This window comes from Scylla paramamosain, chromosome 46, assembly GCF_035594125.1.
Source record: "Scylla paramamosain isolate STU-SP2022 chromosome 46, ASM3559412v1, whole genome shotgun sequence".
NCBI lineage: Eukaryota > Metazoa > Arthropoda > Malacostraca > Decapoda > Portunidae > Scylla > Scylla paramamosain.
The window spans coordinates 10,440,858-10,464,857 of NC_087196.1; the positions used below are offsets into that span (position 1 = coordinate 10,440,858).

General features: G+C 38.5%; 2 protein-coding genes across 4 annotated transcripts in view; both read right to left on the reverse strand.

The window, feature by feature from the left end:
• Positions 1-12,393, reverse strand: part of LOC135094674 (ribosomal protein S6 kinase alpha-2-like) — a 184,426-nt gene extending 172,033 nt beyond the window's left edge. For 2 of the 3 annotated variants that reach the window (XM_063994979.1, XM_063994978.1), the window contains exon 1: positions 12,233-12,393. In XM_063994979.1, coding sequence (XP_063851049.1) covers positions 12,233-12,292 — 60 coding nt within the window. In that variant the 5' untranslated portion in view covers positions 12,293-12,393. Of the gene's footprint in view, positions 1-11,700; positions 11,716-12,232 lie in introns of all 3 variants that reach the window. The other variant, XM_063994980.1, reaches the window with a different exon arrangement.
• Positions 12,394-13,020: 627 nt separating this feature from the next.
• LOC135094675 (uncharacterized) overlaps positions 13,021-24,000 on the reverse strand; it is a 46,120-nt gene continuing 35,140 nt past the window's right edge. The window contains exons 2-7 of the mRNA XM_063994983.1: positions 18,827-18,904; positions 17,912-18,002; positions 17,158-17,344; positions 16,220-16,463; positions 15,865-15,954; positions 13,021-14,459 (exon numbers count right to left, since the gene is read on the reverse strand). Coding sequence (XP_063851053.1) covers positions 14,145-14,459; positions 15,865-15,954; positions 16,220-16,463; positions 17,158-17,344; positions 17,912-18,002; positions 18,827-18,904 — 1,005 coding nt within the window. The 3' untranslated portion in view covers positions 13,021-14,144. The remainder of the gene's footprint in view (positions 14,460-15,864; positions 15,955-16,219; positions 16,464-17,157; positions 17,345-17,911; positions 18,003-18,826; positions 18,905-24,000) is intronic.

A 24,000-nucleotide genomic window follows, 5' to 3' on the forward strand; every position in this document is an offset into this window, starting at 1 on the left:
AGCAATTAACACATTTTAAAACACTTCGTCGCAGCTCCATCCAGTTGACATTACATGATTTTTAAGGGTGTTTTCACAGTTCTAGTGGTGAATTAACTGCATTTCTACACTATCAACTGGAGAAACAATCTTGGGAACTTGGCTGCTCATCTCTGACGCCTTTGAAAACAGTTATGGTGGGAGAGCAAACTGTTTCTGAATACAGCCCAAGAACCGGATTCCCTTAAGTTTCAAAGTCTTATCTCCAGTGCTCTTAACAGGATCTACTGGAGGCTATTAGAGGGATTCCGAAGCGTGTTGTCGTGATTCTAGTGGTAGTTTAACAAATATTCTCCAGTATTAAAAGGATCTGGTGGAAGTTATTGGGATTTTCAAGGGTTTTCATGATTCCAGTGATAGTTCAACAATGATTCTATACTTCTTAGAGATTCTAAAGGGATTTATTGCTGTTTTTGTGATCTAGTGATGGGTTAACAAGGATTCAGCAGTTTAAAAAGGATCTGGTGAAAGTTATTGGGATTTTCAAGGGTTTTCATGATTCCAGTGATAGTTCAACAATGATTCTATACTTCTAAGAGATTCTAAAGGGATTTATTGATGTTTTCGTGATTCTAGTGATGGGTTAACAAGGATTCAGCAGTTTAAAAAGGATCTGGTGAAAGTTATTGGGTTTTTCAAGGGTTTTCATGATTCCAGTGATAGTTCAACAATGATTCTATACTTCTATGAGATTCTAAAGGGATTTATTGATGTTTTCGTGATTCTAGTGATGGGTTAACAAGAATTCTGCAGTTTAAAAAGGATCTGGTGAAAGTTACTAGGATTTTCAAGGGTTTTCATGATTCAAGTGATAGTTCAAAAATGATTCTATATTTTTAAGAGGTTCTAAAGGGCTTTATTGATATTTTTGTGATTCTAGTGATGGGTTAACAAGAATTCTGCAGTTTAAAAAGGATCTGGTGAAAGTTATTGGGATTTTCAAGGGTTTTCATGATTCAAGTGATAGTTCAACAATGATTCTATATTTCTAAGATGTTCTAAAGGGCTTTACTGGTGTTTTTGTGATTGTAGTGACAGTTTAACAAATGCTCTCTACTTTCAACAGCAAGAAGAAGCTATTGGGATTTTCAATTGTATTTTCTGGATCTTGATGATAGTTAAACAAGGATTCCACACTTTCAAAAGGCTCCAGTACAAGTTATTAGTGTTTCCAAGATGCTAGTAATGGTTTAACGAGGTTTCAAGACTTTCTACAGGCTTGAGTGAAAGTTATTGAGGTTTTTGTGATTCCTGGGTTAATTTAAGGAATCCATACCTTCAAAATGACTCAATGTTTATTCACATTTTTCTTATGGTTTTATTGATAATCTAATAAGGAATCTACACTTTTTAATTGGTTTTTGAGAATTTATAGTTTTCAAGATGGTTTCCGTGATTCTGAAGGTAATTTAATGATTCTATACTTCCAAAAGGGTTCATTGGATTTCATTGGTGTTTTTTGTGATTTTAATGGTAATTTAACAAGATTCTAATGGAAGTTATTGGGGTTTTTAAGAGTGTTTTTTCCCTGATTCTGGAGGTAATTTAATTATCTATATTTTCAAAAGGCTTCAGTGTAACTCATTTATTTTTCTATGATTGTGATAATTTAGCAAAGGAATCTACTCTTTCTAACAGGTTCTAGTCGGCTTATTTGAGTTTTTAAGATGGTTTTCATATTTTAATGATAGTTTGGCAAGAATACTGCATCTTTTACAACAACAACAGTTAAAATTATTGGGATTTCCAAAGATGTTTAAATTTATTCTCAAGTTTAAGAAGGAAAGTGCATGGTTTACAGGCTCCAGTGGAAGTTATTGGGCTTGCAAGTGTTTGTGTGAGTTTATTGAAAGTTATAACATGAAATTTGCACTTCCACCAGGTTTTATTAGAAGTTATTACGGTCTATAAAGATGCTTTCATTTAAGTGAGAGTTTAACCCTTTCACTGCACCATGACACAGTTAGCAGCACCAGAAGCAATGTGTGAAATCTTTACAAGCAACTTGCAAGAAAGTTGGCAATGAAAAAGAGTGTATTTTGTAATTTCTTCCCTGCTCAAAGATTGGATGTGGCTGTAGACTAGTAAAAGATGTCTCACAGTGATTGGTAATTAGGGAAAGGTGTACCAAGGGGCAGTCAGGGGGTTAATAACAATTCTACACTCTTCACCAAGCTTTAGTGCAAGTTATTTGAGCATTCAAGGCTGTTTTCATAATTAACACGAATTGTGCACAATTAATGGGAGAAAAACTCGTAAGAACCAGTCTAATTTATATAACTATCCCTACCCCTCTCTTTCTCTCTCTCTCTCTGGCACTTGACTGAACTAGGAATGTATGAATGTGACATCAGAAGCAATCAAGACACCCACAGGTAAATCATACACCTAACGAGCCTCATTCATACCTGCACATTACCTGAATCTTCACGAGCTGTTCCGGGAAGGTTAATCAAGGCTTCACCACTCACCTCCCCACCCACCTGTCTCTCATCACCAGGTACAAAAGTGATAATGGTACTTTTTTACCTGTTGATTGCTGGTGATGGGAGGTGCACCCTTACCTGCCCTGCCTGTCTGTCACCTGTCTTGTTATCTGTCTATCATGCTAAAGCTTTATAAACAGTGCTAAGGGGATTTCGCTTAATGGTTCCTCATTTAGACAAGTTTGAGTGAGTGAAATTATGTTGAAAAATGGTCTGATTCCTAAAATATGTGGCACCTTTAAGATTTAGTGTTAAAACTATCCCCACAAAGAATGTGTCCCTTTAAAACGTACTCTTTTATGAATATGCTCCCTTAAATTGTTGTCCCCTTGGAAAAAATGATGGGAAACTAAATAAACTAAATATACTCCTGTAAAAAATTTGTACTGCCTTGAAAGAAAAAGAAAAAAAATGCCAATGAATTTAATGATTCTTTAAAAATTTGCTCCCTTGAAAAAATACACCAGGAATTTGAATGGTCCTTTTTAAAAAATAAGCTCCCTTAAAATGCACTTCAAAGGAAAAATGGCAGCAAATTAAATGGCCATTTTAAAAATTTGGTCTTCAGCACCCCAGCGCCACCGTGCATCTCAGCCTTGCCTTTGCATCACTGGTGCAGAACCTTGAGTCCTGCAGCCCACCCTTGCTTTGAGCTCCTCCACCTCAAGTGAGCGAGTCTGTCTAAACCTGACCTACTTACTTTGTGTGTGTGTGTGTGTGTGTGTGTGTGTGTGTGTGTGTGTGTGTGTGTGTGTGTGTGTGTGTGTGTGTGTGTGTGTGTGTGTGTGTGTGTGTGTGTGTGTGTGTGTGTGTGTAATGTTAAAATGTTAAAGGCTTGAGGTAAATTTGTATAGTTCTGCTTCTGTGTCTACACTATAGTCCTCTTCTCCTTCAGTTGACTTAAATTCATTAACTGTTTTATCTTTTACTATTATGTATTCCAGGCATTGTAAGGGGTGTACAACATATTCCCATCTCTGTATTTACCTAGTTGTGGTTTACAGGAGGGGAGTAATCTCATTGTATCCTCTCTCTATGTCTATCCAGTTTGGTCTTCAAAGCCGTATCACTGCGACAAAACAACGATTACAAATTAAATACGAGAGGTATTATCGCTGCAACACAACCCTTACAAATAAAAAAGCAAGGAGACTATCATTGCAACAAAACAACCCTTACAAATTAAAGAGGAGAGATTTTATCAAGTCCATCCGACATGACACGTTTCAAAGCCTGACTAACAAAGAAGACACAGCAAAAGAGGCTCACACAATACGAGGAATGAGGGGAAGCTGTATTGTGATATAGACTCTTCATGATCACGTTCCCCCTGACAGCTTGAGGCAAAGGGAGTGACAGGGAAGGACAGGGAGACAGGGAGGGAGAGGGAAAGACAGGGAGGGGCAGGGATGGACAGGGAGGGGACAGACAAGGTATGTTTCCTCTTCCTTGTTCCTGGAAAGTGATGAGGCTGAGTGAAGGTGAAGCAAAGCAATATCTTACAATGGGGTTTATTGATTAGGGCAACTATAGCTGGTGTGTGTGTGTGTGTGTGTGTGTGTGTGTGTAGGTGTGTATTGTACAGGGCCTTAGTTATAAATTTGTATGTTCTTCCTGTTTAGATTTGTTCTCTTTTTCCTTCACTTCATGTTCATTTCTTATTTGTATCATATATTTTATCTATTACAGGTATTTACAGGTATCTACAATATGTTCTTATCTATCTATGTGTGTGTGTGTGTGTGTGTGTGTGTGTGTGTGTGTGTGTGTGTGTGTGTGTGTGTGTGTGTGTGTGTGTGTGTGTGTGTGTGTGTGTGTGTGTGTGTGTGTGTGTGTGTCCAGTTGCAGTACACACACACACACTCACACAGCCATATCTACATCCCAGTGTGTTCTTTAGAGTGGCTGCCTTTATGTATCATGTACTGTATTCAAGTATTCAGTGTTCACTTAATTACAGCATAATAAATGTCTTCAATGCTTTCTGTCTCTTTATCTATCTCTATTTTTTTTAGTTTTTCCTTTAATCAATGTACACTCTATATTTCTACGCTGTACTTTTTATCATTCAAAAATGCCTCCTTCTCTATCTATATTTCTCAAGTTTTTCCTTTAGTTAATGTACACCCCTTCCCTCTATCACCTCTCTTAGTTCATTCCAGGTATATCTACAGGGTGTAACACAAGTTTCTGCAGATATTGCCAGAGGTGAAAGTACAGATTAATCCAAGTCAAAAATGTTCTGTGCACACATATACATTCTGAGGGCTTGCTTGGCCGTGGTGTGAAATTCCAGTGTGGCCTAACAACAGATACAACAACCAGGCCGGGCGGGGTAACCATGGTGGAATGTGTACACCTGGATGTCCGTTTGTGAAATTGTGAATTATTCAGTCATGATTTCTACAAGATTCGGAAGTTTACTGGGATGGCAATGAACAGGTGATTTACAAGATTCGGAAGTTTACTGGGATGGCAATGAACAGGTGATTTACAAGATTTGGAAGTTTACTGGGATGGCAATGAACAGGTGATTTACAAGATTCAGAAGTTTACTGGGATGGCAATGAACAGGTGATTTATAAGATTCGGAAGTTTACTGGGACGGCAATGAACAGGTGATTTACCGATGAATATTACACAATGATAGTATGGATGTAATAAGCAACAAATAAAATAACAGGCCGTGTGGCACCATGCACTGTCTACCCAGGCAGTGAGTGGGATGGAGCGTGGCCAGCAGCAAGTCAGATGATTGCTAGTCAGTCACACGCAGTTTCCCTCCAAGAATGTGACAATGAATACGTTCAAATTGTATTGTATAATTCAAAGTAATGTGGAGTGTGTGGATGAGGCGTTTCTCCACCATGGTTACCCGCCTGGACTGGCCGTTGTATCTGTCACACTGGGCCACACTGGAATTTCACACCACAGCCAAACAAGCCCTCAGAATCCTTATGTGCATAGAACATTTCTGACTTAGATTAACTTGTACTTTCACCTGTGGCAATATCTGCAGAGACTTGTGTTACACATTCTCTATTTCTATGAAAGCTATGTTTTTTAACAGCATTTAAACTTGTCTTGTTCTATCTATATTCCTGACTCCTTATCTATCTCTCTCATGTTTTTCCTTCAGTTGATGTACACTCCATGCTTCTATCACCTTCTCCTCTCCTACTGCATTCTAGACACTAACATTTCTGAGGAAGCTGTACTTGTAACGTCATTCAAACACATCTCCTTATCTATCTATCTCAAGTTTTCCTTCTAGTGATGTACACTCCATTCCTTTTATCACTCTTCTCCTAGTCTGAACATTCAATTCAACACTCAAACATCTCCCTTATTCTTTTGCTCATGTCCTCTTCAATATCCAGCCTTCATTTTCTGTGTGTGTGTGTGTGTGTGTTGTGTGTTGTGTGTGTGTGTGTGTGTGTGTGTGTGTGTGTGTGTGTGTGTGTGTGTGTGTGTGTGTGTGTGTGTGTCCCAACCAGAGAAAGGGGTGAATGACTGCGAATACTGGTTAACTCTTGTGTTAGAGAGATGAGCAGAATAGGGATGAGAGAGAGAATGACAGTGATAGGGTGGTGTGTGCGTGCGTGTGCGTGTGTGTGTGTGTGTGTGTGTGCGCGTGTGTGTGTGTAAATAGTAACACAACACAGCACACACAAAAACACATTATTTCAGCAACAATTAAGGCCAAACAGTGACAGAATGATGTGGTAATGTGTTTAACACCCACACTAGGCCACAACACAGGTGAGGGCACAGGTGAGGGTCACACAGATGCACTTAATGGCAAGGGACACAGAGAGCACTTAGGTGACAAAAATTAGCATTTCAGTAGAGAGAAAAAACAAATGAACAAACACAAACACACACACACACACACACACACACACACACACACACACACACACACACACACACACACGAGATAGTTCATTATGCAGTGGGCTTTGTTTGAATAAGGTGTTGTAGAGTACGTCTGTCTGTCTGTCTCTCCCTCCTTTAATCTAAATAACAAAACAATAAAAAAATCAAAGCAATTGTTAATATATATATAAGCAAAGAAAACACAAAAAATAAACACATTACCACCCAGCTAAAGCACAAATAACCTATCCATCTATCTATCCACCTGTCTATCTATCTCACAATCTATTCCTGTCCACAATACAATACCCCACCTACCTCTACCTAGGCCTTCCACCTATCAGCTATCTATCCACAGGGGATCTGAATTACAAGGGTTTCTAAATTGATTTTCAGCATAGGTCAGAGGCAGCCTAAGTAAGTCCCTGAAGTGTGTCACCCACCTCTGCTAATACTATTGTAATTAATCTAGAGCACAAGAACATAACTACTGTACCAGTAAAGAAAATAGTAAATAAAAAAAATATGAAGGAAAATGTACTGAAAAAAAAATATATATATATAAAAAAATCATAATCTAGGGCATAAAAACATAACTGTTATACTTGTGAAAATAAAAGAAAAAAAGAAGAGTAACTGTACTGAAAAGAAATATAAGTTAATAAAAAGAAATGTGTAATGAAAAAAATATATAGAAATAAATAAACAAAAACAAACAGAACTAAACCAAGAACTCCCTGTACATCACAATTTCACAATCCACTCCCTCCACCTCAATAGAAGTCCATCCATCTGTACCCAGGCCTTGCAATCCACTCATTCTTCCCTCTCCTTCCCTCACCACCTCCTTCCACACACCTGCACCTCTTTCAATCCCTCCATCTGCCCTAATTACCTCCTCTCGACCCTCACCTGTCTGCGTTACCTGGAAATGCCTCGTCTCACCTCCCGTTTGTCTTTCAGTGATGATTTTCCACTCGAGTCTTGTCCAGTGTGTTGTGAAAGTGTTGGTGTTTATAAATGTTGTGTTTCACGGATGTTGACTGTGTAGGTATTGTTCTTCTAAAACTGATTGTAAAGAATGTGAAATTGTGTAAAGTAAGATCTGATGTTTTTCATTTATTTTGTCTTTAGTCTCTTTTTTTTTATCTATATCTCAGAAAACAAATTTTGCATTCATAAAAAGATACGAGATGATTTTATTAATTCTATACATAATTTTTTCTATAATTTGCTTTTCTATAATTTCTCTTGACTTACATTATTCAAAACCTTCAAAATTTATAAACCAGACATTTGTAAATAACCTATCACGTTAATTCTCTCTTTAAAGTAGTTTTTTTCAATATACACAGTTAACTTTTGTAAATTCTTATTCAAAAACATTAATTCTGCAAATCATAAAGATAGAACAAGACAAAACTTTATACATAACTTTCAAAATTCGTAAATCAACATTGTACTGATTTTCACAATGACAATTAAAGATTAGACAAACATGGACAGGGATAATAGTGAAAACAGACAGGCACTTATTTCACAAAGGGACTGCCATGTGTAGGCCTGATGACTTGCAACTTCCCTTATTTTCTTATGTTGTAGTGTGCTGACAGAGTGGCTGGCATTAAGAGCAAGTGCAGAGTGTGTTTACAGAGCACTTCACACACCTAGAGCCTGAAGGATGCAAGATAATGGACAGCAAGGGTGAATACAATAACTTTAACAATTAACTTAACCAAGCCTTGCATCAACTCCCAACCCTGGCCAAGCTGTGAGATGGGTATAGGTGTGTCAGTCTGGAGGTAGACATGACAGAGAGCGAGAGAGAGAGAGAGAGAGAGGTGGTGTGGCAGGAGAAAGATAGGAGCTCAGAGAAAGAAATACAGAAGGTGATGGATGAAAACAGAGAAGTATGGCAAAGGAAGGAAAGAAGGAAGGAAGGAAGGAAGGAAGGAAGGAAGGAAGCAAGGAAGGAAGAAAGAAGACGAAAGAGGTTTATAGATGTACTAAAAGAAGACATTGGAGGTGATGGTGTAGTAAAAGATGAAGGAAAGAGAAAAAAACGAGAGGGAAGGAAAAAAGAGAAGAGAAGCAAGGAAGAGGTTTATGAGAGTGCCAAAAGAAAGACAGGTGGAAGAATACAACAGAAGGAACACACAGAATAAGATAAAGACAAGAAGAAAGAGGACCAAAGGAGAGGAATGGTGTAGTAAAAGAAGACAATGAAGAGGGGAAGAGTAAAACAGAGAAGACAGGAGGAAGAGTGGAGGACCAGAGAAGATTTACGTACTAAAAGAAAACGTGAAAAGAAAGATGCATAAAACACGGTAAGATAAAGATTCATATTTTGAAACACTACTATCTACTCTACTTTACTCTTCACTCTTCACTCTCTCACCATAACTCTTTTCAAAGGACTCAGAGTTAGGTTGGCTAAGGGTAGGGTAGGGTAGGGTAGGATAGGTTAGGTTAGGTTAGGTTAGGTTAGGTTAGGTTAGGTTAAGTTAGGTTAGGCTATGCACTTTCAAGGGTTAGGTTAGATTAGGTTACATACTTCTAAGACTGGTTCAGGTTAAGTTAGGTTGGGTTAGGTACACAGAAGGTTAGGTTATGTTAGGTACTCGTAAAGTTAGGTTTAGGTTCAGTACTTGGAAGGGTGTAAGTGTACAAAGGCAGCAACTACCAGGTTGCCCCAAGAGAGGTCACCATGGTAACCAGGGTGAGACGCGTCCTTGTGTGACCCAGCACCAGCAAAGGTCAAGGATACAGACGTGACCCCAGGCGCAGAGAGAGAGAGAGAGAGAGAGAGAGAGAGAGAGAGAGAGAGAGAGAGAGAGAGAGAGAGAGAGAGAGAGAGAGAGAGAGAGAGAGAGAGAGAGAGAGAGAGAGAGAGAGAGAGAGAGAGAGAGAGAGAGAGAGAGAGAGAGAGAGAGAGAGAGAGAGAGAGAGAGAGAGAGTCAAAATAGTAAACAAATGGATAGAATTACTAAAAACAGCCAAAACTCAAGAAAAAAACACATCAACCTATCAGTGTGTGTGTGTGTGTGTGTGTGTGTGTGTGTGTGTGTGTGTGTGTGTGTGTGTGTGTGTGTGTGTGTGTGTGTGTGTGTGTGTCAGCCACTCACAACCATCACAATCTCACGAGCAACATAAAGAACATCTTTCTCCACACACACCAACATTTATTAGCTAAGGGAATAAAAGAGAGGAGAAGAGGGTTCCTAATCCCACCCTTTTGCCCCTCTGAGTGGTAATAACAAAGGAACATAATAACAAGGGGAACAGAACACAGGAGCATTGAGGGAAGGTGAAGGAAAAAAACATAAGATCAAAAGGGAAGCTGCAGGAAGCCATCAGGTATACATATGTGGAAGTCCCTGTACAAAATACACCTGACTACTTCCACTACCATCACCATCTACACACCTGTCTAATCTTTCAAGCCTTTGTGATAATATATGAAAACACTAACAATAATTTTCCTGATGTTTTTCCTTATATATTTCTGTCTTCTGGAGATATTAACTCTTTTCTGTTTAATATATAAGATTAAAATCTCTTACGCTTTTATTTTTAAGCCCTTTCTTAATATGACTCAATTTTTTTTCCTATATAAAGTCATAAACATTAACTTTTTTCACCCTAACTCTTGGCGCAATGTGACACGAAATGAGCGGTGAAATTTAGTGTGCTATTTTTTTTTCTCTTCCTATCAAACTCTCTTATTCTTCTCTGTTATCGAGTTCACACTGTCGCCAACTCTGTCTCTTCTTTTACTCCCTTCCTTCCCTCCCTCTTATTACTCCTTGCTGTTACCGAGTCTACGTCACTAATTCTGTCCTTGTTTTATTTTGTTTTCCTATCAAGGTCTGTTACTACTTCCGTCTCTTACCAAGTCTATACTGTCACCAACTGCTGCAACACTCCAGCCACCTGAGGACACGGAAATAAGATAACGATGCCACTAAATGATGCACTCACTCAATTACTGAGCCACGTGTTCCCGTCATGTGTTGCAACGTGGGCAAACTATCAGATTTCCACCAAACCCCTTACTATTTGCTGCATCTTTCTTTAAATACCAATCACTCTGAGACACCTTTACTTGTCATCCAGCCACTTCCAATCTTTAAACCAATAGAAATTGTGAAACCTATTATTTTTAATGTCTTTCTTGAATATGATCAGTACTTCCAATAAACCCCTTACTTATACCGTCTGATGGGGTTTTTAAATTTTTTTTTTGTTTAATGGGGTTCTGAAGGGGTGTTTTGTGTTTAATGGGGTTTTGAAGGGCATTTTGTGTATGATGGGGTTTGGAAAGGGTGTTCTGTATCTTTGATGGGGTTTTGAAGGAGTGTTTTGTGTGTGATGGGGTTTCAAAGGGGCGTTTTGTGTTTAATGGGGTTTTTGAAGGGGCGTTTTGTGTATGATGGGGCTGGAAAGGGCATTTTGTGTGTGTGATGGGTTTTTGAAGGGGCGTTTTGTGTTTAATGGGGTTTTGAAGAGGCATTTTGTGTTTAATGGGGTTTTGAAGGGGTGTTTTGTGTGGGTGATGGGTTTTTGAAGGGGCGTTTTGTGTTTAATGGGGTTTTGAAGGGGTGTTTTGTGTGGGAGATGGGTTTTTGAAGAGGCGTTTCGTGGGTGATGGGTTTTTGAAGGGGCGTTTTGTGTTTAATGGGGTTTTGAAGAGGCGTTTTGTGTGGGTGATGGGTTTTTGAAGGGGCGTCTTGTGTGTGTGATTGGGTTTTGAAGGGGCATTTAATGAGGTATGACTGTACTGCTACAAACACTGCCTCACGTACTTCAGGTTTCAACTTAGAACTACTGACGTCACTCTCAATACCACCCTGTTCATGATGCAGTCAGTACTCAATGCAAATTTGTGAAACTATTAATAAAAAACCATCCTGATATTCATAATGCATTCATCACTTCAGGACAATTTGTGATACTGTAACTGAGCACTCATTTTTTTTAATCTCCCACATAAATTAATGTTTTTTCAGAGTGTTGATAACATTTCATTGTCATACACGTCACTGCAACTGTTCTCTTTGATCAATATGGTAATTTCACTTAAGTATGAATGCCACTAAGCAGGAAAATACTGCAATACAAGGGTAACCAAAACTAATAAACCAAAGAATTATATAATACTAAAAAAAACACAAAAACTAAATGAAACAGAAATCATAGAAAGGATATAAAAGTTAAATTTAAGGCGAAAGAAAGTAAAAGTGAGTGATAATTTAGGGAAACAAAAGGAAACAAGGAAAATGATGAAAATACATACTGTTGAATATGAAAACTGGAAAAGAGAAACAAAATTAGAGTTAATGAACATGCGATAAAACAAGAATAAACAAACAACAACAAAAATTATATACCGCCCACTAACAATAACAAATCCTAACAATAAACAAAATCACCGTAAAATTTGAGCAAAAAACAAACAAAATTCATAATGCAAAGTTTAAATCCTGAAGTAAACATTGAAAATCATCACTATTTCATTCATTCACCAATCAACCCACACCTGTCAGATGAACTAAGAACAGGTGTGCAATGGGCCAGGTAAATGACAGTTGTGTGACGTCTTAACCCACACCTGTCACGGGGGCGGTGTGGAGACGGACAGACGTGTAGTCCTTTCCTCCACACCTGTCCCTGTTGTGGTGGTGGTTGTGGTTAGGATAGTAATAGTAGCAGGTGGTTGAACGCTCCGCCACCACCACTGCCACTACCACCACCACCACCACTACCACTCCCACTCCCCCGAACGACCACCACCGCTACCACAGTTAACCACAGATGCAGCCACGTACCTCATCATCCTTCTGAACCTGTAGTTTGGACCACAAGGTCGGTTGTTGCGCCAGCGGCATCTCTCGTAAAGACTCCACAATCTCTCAATGAGGCGTCAAGAGGCAAACCCAAGCCCGGGGCCGCACGTCCTCCCTCGCCGGCGGTCAGGACAACACTGAGGCAGCGACACTCGGCAACTACTATCTATAAGTAGACGAGTATCGAAACCCCTTTAAGTCAACTCCAAGTACGCCAGGGTGATTCAGACTAGAAGGGGAGCTGATAGAATCGGATACTTTATTTTATATCTATTTGTGGATTTAGATTCTGTTTGGTGTGAGTGGTTTCGGAGTTTATATATCTCTTCCGTTTTGGTATCATGCAGCTTCCGTTTGGTTAAGTGGCGGTTATCTTGACTAATTAGTAGTGTTCAGACTCACAAGTCGCTCAGGTGTTGTGGATGTTCACATGTGCACTCAGTAATTGGCTCAGTGAACTTTATTAAGGCTCGTGTGCACCAAAACAACACCATCTGGAGAGGCCCGGCACTACTTCATTCATAAATTTCTCACAGAAAACGAGGGAATATTAACTCATAAACTTAATCATATAACCTCAGAAATTTTTAATTCCTATATATCTCTCCAAACCCAAGCTAATAATCAAATACTATAGCTAAAAATTAATATACTATGATTTATATCCTTCTTTTGGTTTGTAAATTAAAACAAAACAGGCAAAGAAATCCTTATCCACAACTTAAGATTCATCACAAAAAACAGATATCATTTAAGGACAGACTAAAGTATTTTTGGTGTTAAGGCTTTAATGGACCCGCAAGTAAATACAGTAATCCTCACTTAGCGAACGTGTTGGGTTACTGAAAGAGTGTTGGTTAACTTAAATCTATCATTTTTCTTATTTTCTTTTCCATTCCCCTAGCTATTATTATTTATCAATATATGTGTCTCTTTCCATCTCTTACACTTCCCTCCCATAGTTTTCAGTACAGTGGTCCCTCACTTACGAACGGGTAAGAACTCTGGCGTTCGTTGTGTGAGCAAAGAATATTAAGGCGAATTTTCAGTATGTGTTTGTTCGTATTGTAAGGGACAACTGCACTGAATAACAATAAATAATACTATATAATACTTTAAAATATCCAATTATCTTCTGGTGGGCATGCGTGCTTTACAAATAAATGAAGTACATGAATGATATACAAGACAGAGATGACTGTACTAATGAATAACAATAAATACCATGAAAATAAATACAATAACACCACGTAATACTTTAAATATCTCCGGTGGGCGTGCGTGTGTGTTAATTAACGTGTGTATGAGTGAGATACAGAAAAAACCGTACAAGAAGAAGAGTTCAAGAATGAGGAGAGAGTATCCGAAGAAATGTTTGATAATATCTGGTCCTGGGGTGGTTAGCGTGACCCATATAATGCTATGGGCAGAATAAGGGGAGTTAAAGAATAAAGGTATTAATTTTCATTGTCTTTTTGTGGTCAGTGTGGCTGTGGTGGTGATGGTGGTGGTGTTAGAAGGTAAGGGTAATTTTTGGCGTTATGAAAGGTTGTATTAGTGATGGTGTGTGTTATAGCAGGTGTTATGGTAGTGGTGATTGTGGTGGTTGTGGTAGTGGTCTTTATGATTGTGGTAGTAGTGATGTTTATGATCGAGGTGATAGTACTAGTAGCAATGTTTATGATCGTGGTAATAGTAATAGAAGAGATGTTTATGAATGTGGTAGTGGTAGTAGTAGTGATGTTTATGATAGAGGTGGTAGTAATAACAGCACTGTTTAAGATTGTGGCAATAGTAATAGTAGTGAGGTTTATGATCGTGGTGATGTTTATGACAGTAGTAGTAGTGACGGTAGCGGTAGAAATTAAGTAGGTGATGAGTCAGGAAGTCACCACTAATCACTATGGGATGAATCATTACTAATATCTTGAAGTGCCAACCGTAATCTTTCAACTGCCTCCTCCTCCCTTTCCTCCCTCTCCTTCCTCATCTCCTCCCTCTGCTCTTCCCTCATCCTTTTCTCCCTCTCAATCTCCCTTTCTTTATCTTCCTCCCTTCCCTTCTCCAGGTCCTCCACTTCTGGTATCTCCGCCTTGTCTAGTTCCCCAGGTGAGTTTTCAGGGACGTGGCGGGTCCAGGTGAGGAGGGCAAAGGTAGACGCAGCTCTGGTGGTGGCTCTGTTCACCACACCCACACTGACTTGCTGCTCCTGAAGGGAAGAAGTGAGGGTTGAGATTAAAACCCATATTCTGAAACGCTTTTACTCCCTCACCAAGACTATTTATTTTCAAAGGTCACGGAGATGATCAGCCGGGTTAAGAAAGGTTGTTAATCTGTCACTATAGAACCATGAAAAACGCCACTGAAATCCGAATCACTTCACGATTATTTTCAAAGGTCAGAGACGATCAGCCGGGTTCTAAAGAGTACTTCTGTTAATAATATAGAAACTTGTTAATCTGTCTCCCTTAAAACCCGTGTCACTACAGCTAAAGCCATTTGAAAAGTGGATGTGCAGCCAGAGGTGTTTCAGAATAGGGCACCAATTAATGTAAGAGGGGCACTGGCCTAGGGCGTCAAAAAGGAAGGAAAAGGAAGGCTTACTGGTGACGCCAGATCCCAAGAAGAAAGCCATAAGGATTATCACAAATTGGAGGATAAATGTCTTGAAGCCTCCCTCTCCTGCTAGTGATATTGATGTTACTAAGGCAGACAGATAAACACAAGAAATGGATAAATAAATAGACACAAAACTAGATATATTAGACAGATAGACAGACATTTAAATAACACTGCACATTTTACTACTACTACTACTACTACTACTACTACTACTTTTCCTAATATTACTGTTGTTTTTTGCTTGATTTGTTAAGATTCTTAGTTTTCTATCGTGATTTTTTGTCCTTCCTCAGCTTTCTTCTCTTCTGTCCGTCTGTCTGTCTGTCTGTCTTTCTTTGTTGTTGTTGTTGTTGTTGTTGTTGTTGTTGTTGTTGTTGTTGTTGTTCTCCTCCTCTATTCCCCTCAATCCCCCACGTTCCTCCTCCTCCTCCTCCTCCTCCTCTGTCGTCACGCAACGTAATAAGTTCTATCTATATTTTAATTTTCATCTTCTGCCGCTGATGGAGGTCAGAGGTCACGCGCGCGCGCACGCACACACACACACGCACACACACACACACACACACACACACACACACACACACACACACAATACAGCATGCGTGAAGCGTTAAAAAAAAAAAGAGACATACAAATGTTTAGCTAAAAATATTTTCATACACAATGCAACACACACACACACACACACACACACACAGACACACACACACACACACACACACAATTAAAGAGCAAGTAATGAAGCTACCCGGATGTCAACTCACAAGTGCGCCTCACCTGCACACACACACACTAACTTACCTGTCCACTTGTAACTCACACAACCCACACTTAAACAAATTATTCATCGACAAACAATCTGACTCACCAAATTAACCTGCCCACCTATAACTCATCTGTAACTCATATCTGGCTCTCTCATTCACCTGTAATTAACCTGAGGCTCACTACTCACTCACCTGACTCACAATTCACTTGCTTTATTCACTCACCTGGCCGTAAATGGTGGTGGTGGGAAATTCCTCCTCCACTACTAGGGGCTGGTTGGTCATCGTCTGCACCATCAACACCCGCGCGCCCACCTGCGTGAGTCACAATAGGTTATGGTGGGTCAAAATGGGTCAATATGAGATTATAGGGATCGTAAAGGGAAATTGTAGTAGTAGTAGTAGTAGTAGTAGTAGTAGTAGTAGTAGTAGTAGTAGTAGCAATAACAGTAACAGTAATAACAGTAACAGTAATAATAACAACAACAACAACAACAACAACAACAACAACAACAACAACAACAACAAACACCCGCTCCCTGCCCCCTGCCGCACCCTCCTTTTACCCCCCGCCCCTCACCTCAGCTGGCTCTCCCTCCATCACCATCCTCAGCGTTCTGTCACTGGGCTGCAGCTTCCAGACACAATGGGAACTCGGCTCCTCCTTCAGCAGAACCTCTTGTCTCCTGCTTTCCCTTCCAGAGTGGAGTGCCGTGCCTACTGGGGAGGTCACGTAATAGTGGTGACCTCCATGCGTGGTGTGCGTCAGGTCAAAGGGGTCACCGTAGCAAAGGACGCTTCCCAGACTGTCCTTTGACCTCCGCCTGCCGCCAGCAAAGGTGAGAGGTCAGTGTTGTGTCAGTGTGTGTAATTGTTCATTAAAGGCTGGTGTAAGGTGTCAAGTGAATGATAGACAGACAGATAGACAGGACAGATAGATAGATAAACAAACAAGCACACATGTAAACAGATAGACATAGATAGATAGACAAACAGATAGACAGACATATAGATAGATAGATAGATAGACATGCAAACAGACAGACAGATGAATAAAACAAAGACGAAACACACGTAGGCGACAGATTTACGTATGTAAGTAAGAAATTTATTGTGGTCATTGCCGTAAGTGGAATCACATTAACCTGAACTCCCCCCCCCAATCAACAGGTGAGAGATGAGCTGGTGAAGGTGTGAATGAGTAGTTAATAGTGTCACAGTGAGATAGTAGAGTTGTTAAATGAATTACATAGGAAAATGTGGGAAAAAAAGGAAAAGAGATAGATGTAATAGATGATTATACGAATTATTTATTATTATTATTTATTTATTTTTTGTTCAGTTACTTATTTAGTTTATTTAGTTGCTTAGTTAGTTAAATTAGTTAGTTGGTTAAGTTAGCTATGTATTAATTTATTGTCAATTAATCAATCAGTCAGTCAATTTATCTACTCATCAACCAGTTCATCAACACACACACACACACACACACACACACACACACACACCAGGACTCACGGCTGAATAGTAAACACATTCTTAATCATGGGTCTGTGATGATCAGGGCTGGCGGTGATGGCTGTCTCCTCGTAATAATTTTTCATCAGTGCTTCCCTGGAGGGTGTGGCAGCGAGGGTGCACGCCAGAGAGAGTCCGTGGCAGCTTGACGTGGAGGTAGAGGCCGTAGGGGGCAGGCGTGCGGTTCCTGTGATGGGTAAGGGGGAATGATTGTAGAAGTATTTGAACAGGTTGGTGTGAAAGATACATACTCAGACAGGTAAATAAATAGGATGTGATGTGTTTGGGTAATTAGATGTGAGGAGAATGAATATAAGAACATAAGAAAATAAGGGAAGCTGCAAGAAGCCATCAGGCCTAAACATGGAAGTTCTCGTGCCTTTTAATATATAGAGATAGGTGTTATGAAAGGACTAAGGTAGAGTTTGGCAATGATAGATCCACTAGACTAAGAAATAGAGAGAGAGAGGTGGACAGGTAGACACACACCAGCACTGAGTAAATATATATGGACAGACAAAATGACGGACAGAACAGACTAACAGACTAACAGACAGCCAGACGTATAAAGCAAAAAAATAAAACACAAGAAAGAAAATGCAACACTTACAGACAGATAAAAAAAAAAAAGACAGACAGGCGATCATAGAGAGAAAGACGGTAACACACACAAATAAACGAACACACAAAAGAGACAAGCAAACTGCCACAAAGCTGGAAAACTTAACACACACGTACACACGCACACACTCACCTTTACCTCTCCGGGGCTCCACCACAGGGGCATGGATTAAAACTGAGTCCCCGAAGTGAAGAAGACCATCAGGACACACAGATACAATACCCTGGGGGAGTAAAGTGAGTGGTGATGAGTGGGGTGGTGAATGATGAACAGTGGAGAGTGATGAGTTAGTGGTTACTGATGATTAGTGATGAGAGGCGAGTAATGAGAAGGGGTAATGGATGACAGTGATGCATGCTCGAATTGTGATGAGAGGTAGTGAGTGAAGTTGTGGATAAATTAAGTAAATGACACATAATACAGGATACAGTAGTCTACAAAACTGCTCTTTCTATTACTACAATCTATATTATTATTATTATTATTATTATTATTATTATTATTATTATTATTATTATTATCTTCTTAACCTCGCCTTCTTTATCCTTAAAAAATATGACGTCAATTATTTTCCGGGAAGCACACACACACACACACACACACACACACACACACACACACTTACAACAGGGAAAATTACTAGAATATAAATAACTAAACTTCCACTACTAGTATCATTATTATAAGTGTGTTTTATATATCCTCCTCCTCCTCCTCCTCCTCCTCCTCCTCCTCCTCCTCCTCCTCCTCCTCCTCCTCCTCCTCTCCTCATTCTTCCTCTTCACTCACTCTTCCTTCCTTTCCTCCATTCCCTCCTCCCTAAATTCTCTCTCCCTTTTTTAACAGACTCTTCCAATCACTTCTCTAGCCTTCTCTCCTCCTCCTCCTCCTCCTTCTTCTTCTTCTTCTCCTCCTCCTCCTCTTCACTGACTCTTCTTACCTCCTTTCCTTCTCTTCCTTTCTTACCCAGACCTCTCTTAACAGACTTCTCCTTCTTCTCCTTCTCCTCCTCCTCCTCCTCCTCCTCCTCCTCCTCCTCCTCCTCACCTCCTCCAGAAGGGCCGCATGAAGTTCCCAGAAATTCCTCTCTGCACTTTTTCTGCTTTCTAATGATTTCCTCATCGCCTGGAAAAGAAAAAGAATGAATTGTTATTATTATTATTATTATTATTATTATTATTATTATTATTATTATTATTATTATTATTATTGGTGGTTATGGTGGTGGTGATGGTGGTGGTGGTCGTGGTGATGATCGTGGTGGTGGTGGTGGTGGTGGTGGTGGTGGAAGTAGTAGTAGTAGTAGTAGTAGTAGTAGTAGTAGTAGTAGTTGTTGTTGTTGTTGTTGTTGTTTCTTCTTCTTCTTCTTCTTCCTCCTCTTCTCCTCCTCCTCCTTCTCTCCCATTCCCCATCCTCCTGCTCCTAATTCTATCCTTCCTTCCTTTCCCCCTTCCTTCCATTCCACCATCTCCCCACAAACCACCCTTTCTCCTCCTCCTCCTCCTCCTCCTCCTCCTCCTCCTCCTCCTCCTGAAGAAACACGAGGCAGTGGCGGAGGTTTACCAAGTGACTTTTTCAGGACATTGTGGTCAGAAGTGATTATTTTTTTCTCTCCTGTCTGTGGTTACCTGCGCACGTGGCCCCTACAGGTAAGAGAAGCGTTTAGGAGCATTTGGCAACATTTCTCAGAGGTTAATTAGGTTATATTCTATAGTTAATCAGTTATGTGTTTTCGAGAATAGGTTAGGTTAAGTTAAATACGTAAAGAAAAGAATTAATGATATTTTTTACAGGTGCGGTGACTGTTAAGGGCATTTGGCAACATTTCTCAGAGGTTAAATGCATATTTTTTGGTGTATCAGTTAGGGGGTTCTCGAAAAATATATTAGATTAAGTATATGACTGAAATATTAATGAAAAGTAATTAATAACACTTCTGTAAAAGGTAAAGAGAAAGAAAAAAACACGTAAGAAAAGTGACTGGATATTAATAGAATAGTTAGTCTTCAAGAATATTTTAGGCAGGTAATTGCATTGTTACGTTATAAAATAGATAAATAAAGTATTATTAAAAAAAGTAGAGCAATTAACGTATAGAAAATGTAAAGCGTAAAGAAAACGAGAATAAGTAAGAATACCGAACAGAAAATCAACGTACAGAAAAATGAAAGATGAAAATTATCGTACGTAAAACAGAAATACTTAAGTCCTACATGAGACGAACATTTGACTCACAGAAAACGGAACTAGATACAAACTAATATATATTACGGAAGACACGAATACTTAGGTGCCCAAGGCGAATATTAATGGATCACAAAATACACAACACACGAATACAAACATAAAATTGAAATAAAAAATAAATGATAAAAATAAACAGATAAACAGAAATGGAAAATAGATAAAAATGAGGAAATAAAGAACTAAATACTATACGTAATTAAGGAAGAAAATACATAAGCAAAATAAATGAATAAATGAATAAACAGCTAAAAATAACGTAATAAACAAATAAACACAACAAATAACTAAACAAAAAAATAAACAAACCAGATAAACAAAATAAAATAATAAATAAACAAATAAATAAACACAAAAAAAAACGCAAAACTATCAATAATCAACAGAAACAAAATTTGAACTTCAATAACATTAAAAAAAAAATTAGGCCTCTACAAATAGACCTAGAGAGAGAGAGAAGATGACCTACACACACACACACACACACACACACACACACACCTGTCTACCTTCTGCCTGCCACCTTACCAGTCTGTCACATGTTTAATTAACCTTAGTCTTATCCAGGTAAACATGTGACCTCAGGTAGGCCAGTAGTAGCTGGACACCTGCCTGCCTCGCCCTTACCTGTGTCTAGTGAGGGTTAACTGTACCTAAGTTATTTTTATCTGTACACTGTTTTCCTTTGAGGTGGCGGTGGTGGTGGTGGTGGTGGTGGTGGTGGTGGTAGTAGTAGTAGTAGTAGTAGTAGTAGTAGTAGTAGTAGTAGTAGTAGTAGTAGTCAGTACTGCTATTATTACAACAACAGCAATAACTACTACTACTACTGCTACTACTAAAATATAAACAGATATACAGATAGATAAACAGACACACACACACACACACACACACACACACACAGAGAGAAGCGAGTGATGAGTGGCCGTCCTTCATTTTGTCCTTTGAAGAGCGATATAAGAGAAGAGAGGGAGAGGGAGACGGAGAGGGGGAGGGAGGGAAGAGGGAGAGGGAAGGAAGAGAGGAAGAGGAAGGCCAGGGGAGGAGAGGATGAATCTAAAAATAAAACAAGAATGAGGAAAGAGAGAGAAAGAATAAGAGAGAGAGAGAGAGAGAGAGAGAGAGAGAGAGAGAGAGAGAGAGAGAGAGAGAGAGAGAGAGAGAGAGAGAGAGAGAGAGAGAGAGAGAGAACATAGCCAACACCCAGACAGACAGACAGACAAACACGTACACACACACACACACACACACACACACACACACACACACACACACACACACACACACACACACACACAGGATATTCTAGAAGGACAACAACATTCTAGAAGGAAAAAATAGACGAGGAAAAAAAAATATATCTTACTATCTCGCTGAAGTTAATTTTGACGAGAGAGAGAGAGAGAGAGAGAGAGAGAGAGAGAGAGAGAGAGAGAGAGAGAGAGAGAGAGAGAGAGAGAGAGAGAGAGAGAGAGAATGCAACTCGGCCTTAAAATATTACTGTGGTATTTGTACAATATTATTTACGCATCAGATAAAATTCAAGTTTAATTAAAGGCATTATTTACCTTCACTTTCGTAGCGGTGTTATCTGAATGGTTTTTTTGTTATTATTTTCCTGTTTTGTTCTTCATTTATCTTTGTTAGTGTTTGTCTTACATTGTATTTATTTTTTTCTACTACGTCTGATTTTATTATTATTATTATTATTATTAGTAGTAGTAGTAGTAGTAGTAGTAGTAGTAGTAATGTTGTTGTTATTACCAGTATTAATATCATAACTACTACTACTACTACTACTACTACTACTACTACGCATTATTCAGTCTCTATAATTTCCCTTGTTATTATAAGTAGCAGTGTTTTATTTATTTATTTATTTTTTTCCGATAACATGAAATTTCATCACCAGTTCTGTTTATATCAATATTTTTCCCTGTGTTTTTTTTCTCATTGCTAAAAGAACGCTAGATGATATTCATGATACGTTATTCTTTCATCACAAATAATAATTACTTGCTTTTTTCTTCCTTTTATTTGTGGTATTTTGCTTTGTCATTTGATGTTCACTTAGTATTTTCTGTTTTATTTATTATCATTGTTATTTTTTACGGAAAATATCTTCCCAAGGCTAAAGGAACGTTTTATGAGTCACGTCTTGATCTTTATTCGAATTACCCTACGTAAGATTTGCGGTTGAAAATTTTGCTATGAAGAAAAGTAATACAAACAACTTATACACAAAAATAAATAAATGAAATGAGAGAAAAAAAAAAAGAATTAATAAGAAAATGGCAAGAAATATGTAATGAAAAATATTAACATAAAATAAAAGGCTATGTATTTTCAGGAAGTTAGAAAGATTCTATAACTTTAGATGAGATGAGGGAATGAAAGTAAACTGACTAGTGATAAGATATACATACAGACATATATACATACATCTTTTCTTCATCCTTATTTATAACAACAACAAAAACAACAGCAAACTACTACTACTACTACTACTACCACTACTACTGTTACTTCACCTCCACCACCAGCACCACCTTCACCACCACCACCACCACCACCTACTACAAGAAAGAAATATGAAGACTAATAACATGCCTCTCCCCTCTCCACCTCTCACACACACACACACACACACACACACACACACACACACACACACACACACACAAGCTAGATCACCTCCTCAGCACGGCACATATATTAGCATTCTATCACCTCAGCACATTTAACTCTGTCGTCTTAATGCCACGGCTAAGGTCAGACGCGCACACACACACACACACACACACACACACACACACACACACACACACACACACACACATACACACATTAACACATTAACACTAATATATTTCTTCTTGTTCTTCTTGTTTTTGTTGTTGTTGTTGTTGTTGTTGTTGTTGTTGTTGTTGTTGTTGTGGTTGTTGTTGTTGTTGCTATTGTTGTTGTTCTACTACTACTACTAATACTAATACTACTACTACTACTACTACTACTAATTCATATAACGATACTAAAATGAGGGAAAACGGTAATAAAGAGATTGTGTAAGATGAAGTTGCTGAATAAAAATGAAAAAAATAAAAAAATAAAAAGAGCTGAGAAAGAAAAGAATTAACGAAGGTAATGAATGAGAGGAAGAATGACAGCAGTATGAAATAATATGACTAAATATGAATAGAGAAATAATATGCAAAAAAAAAAAAAAAAAAAACAGGAATTGCGTAAAATAAAGAGAAAATATGATTGAGAGGAAAAATTTTACGAAGAACGTGAGGCAAAGAAAATATAACGATTGGTAAGAATATAAAATCGAATTAAGATTATGAAAGAATGTTATACTGTAGAAACCCAAGATCAAATTACGAGGAAAACAATGAAAGTTACAACGAAGAAAGAAAGAAAGGAAACGGAAATTGAGAAATGGAGAGGATTCATTACTAAAAGTGAGAAAAATGCGAAAATTAATTGATAAGGAAATGAAAAACAAAAAAAAAAAAACACAATGAACTGAGAATGTAATTAGGAGAGAAAGAAAAATGTTACAGAAAATAATAATAATGAGATGATAATGATGATAATGTGGATAATAATGATAGTAGTAGCAGTAGTAGTAGTAGTGGTAGTAGTAGTAGTAGTAATGATAATAGCAATAAAAAAACAATAATGAAAATAACAATAATAATAATAATAATAAGAGGTAAAGGTTATCTATTTATTTATGACTTTCTTTTGGTATTTACTAAAAAAATGTGGTTTCAGCAAAAAGAAAACAGGTTATGAATGATAAACAATTATTTTCTCGCTCACTCGCTCACTCACTCTCACTCTCACTCTCACTTGCCCACTCATTGAATTACTCACCTCACTGACTCACTCTCCTAGTCACTGTTACCTCACCTAGTCACTGTTACCTCACTTCCTGTCTTCCTTTTCCTCCTAAACTCGTGTCTGTCTGT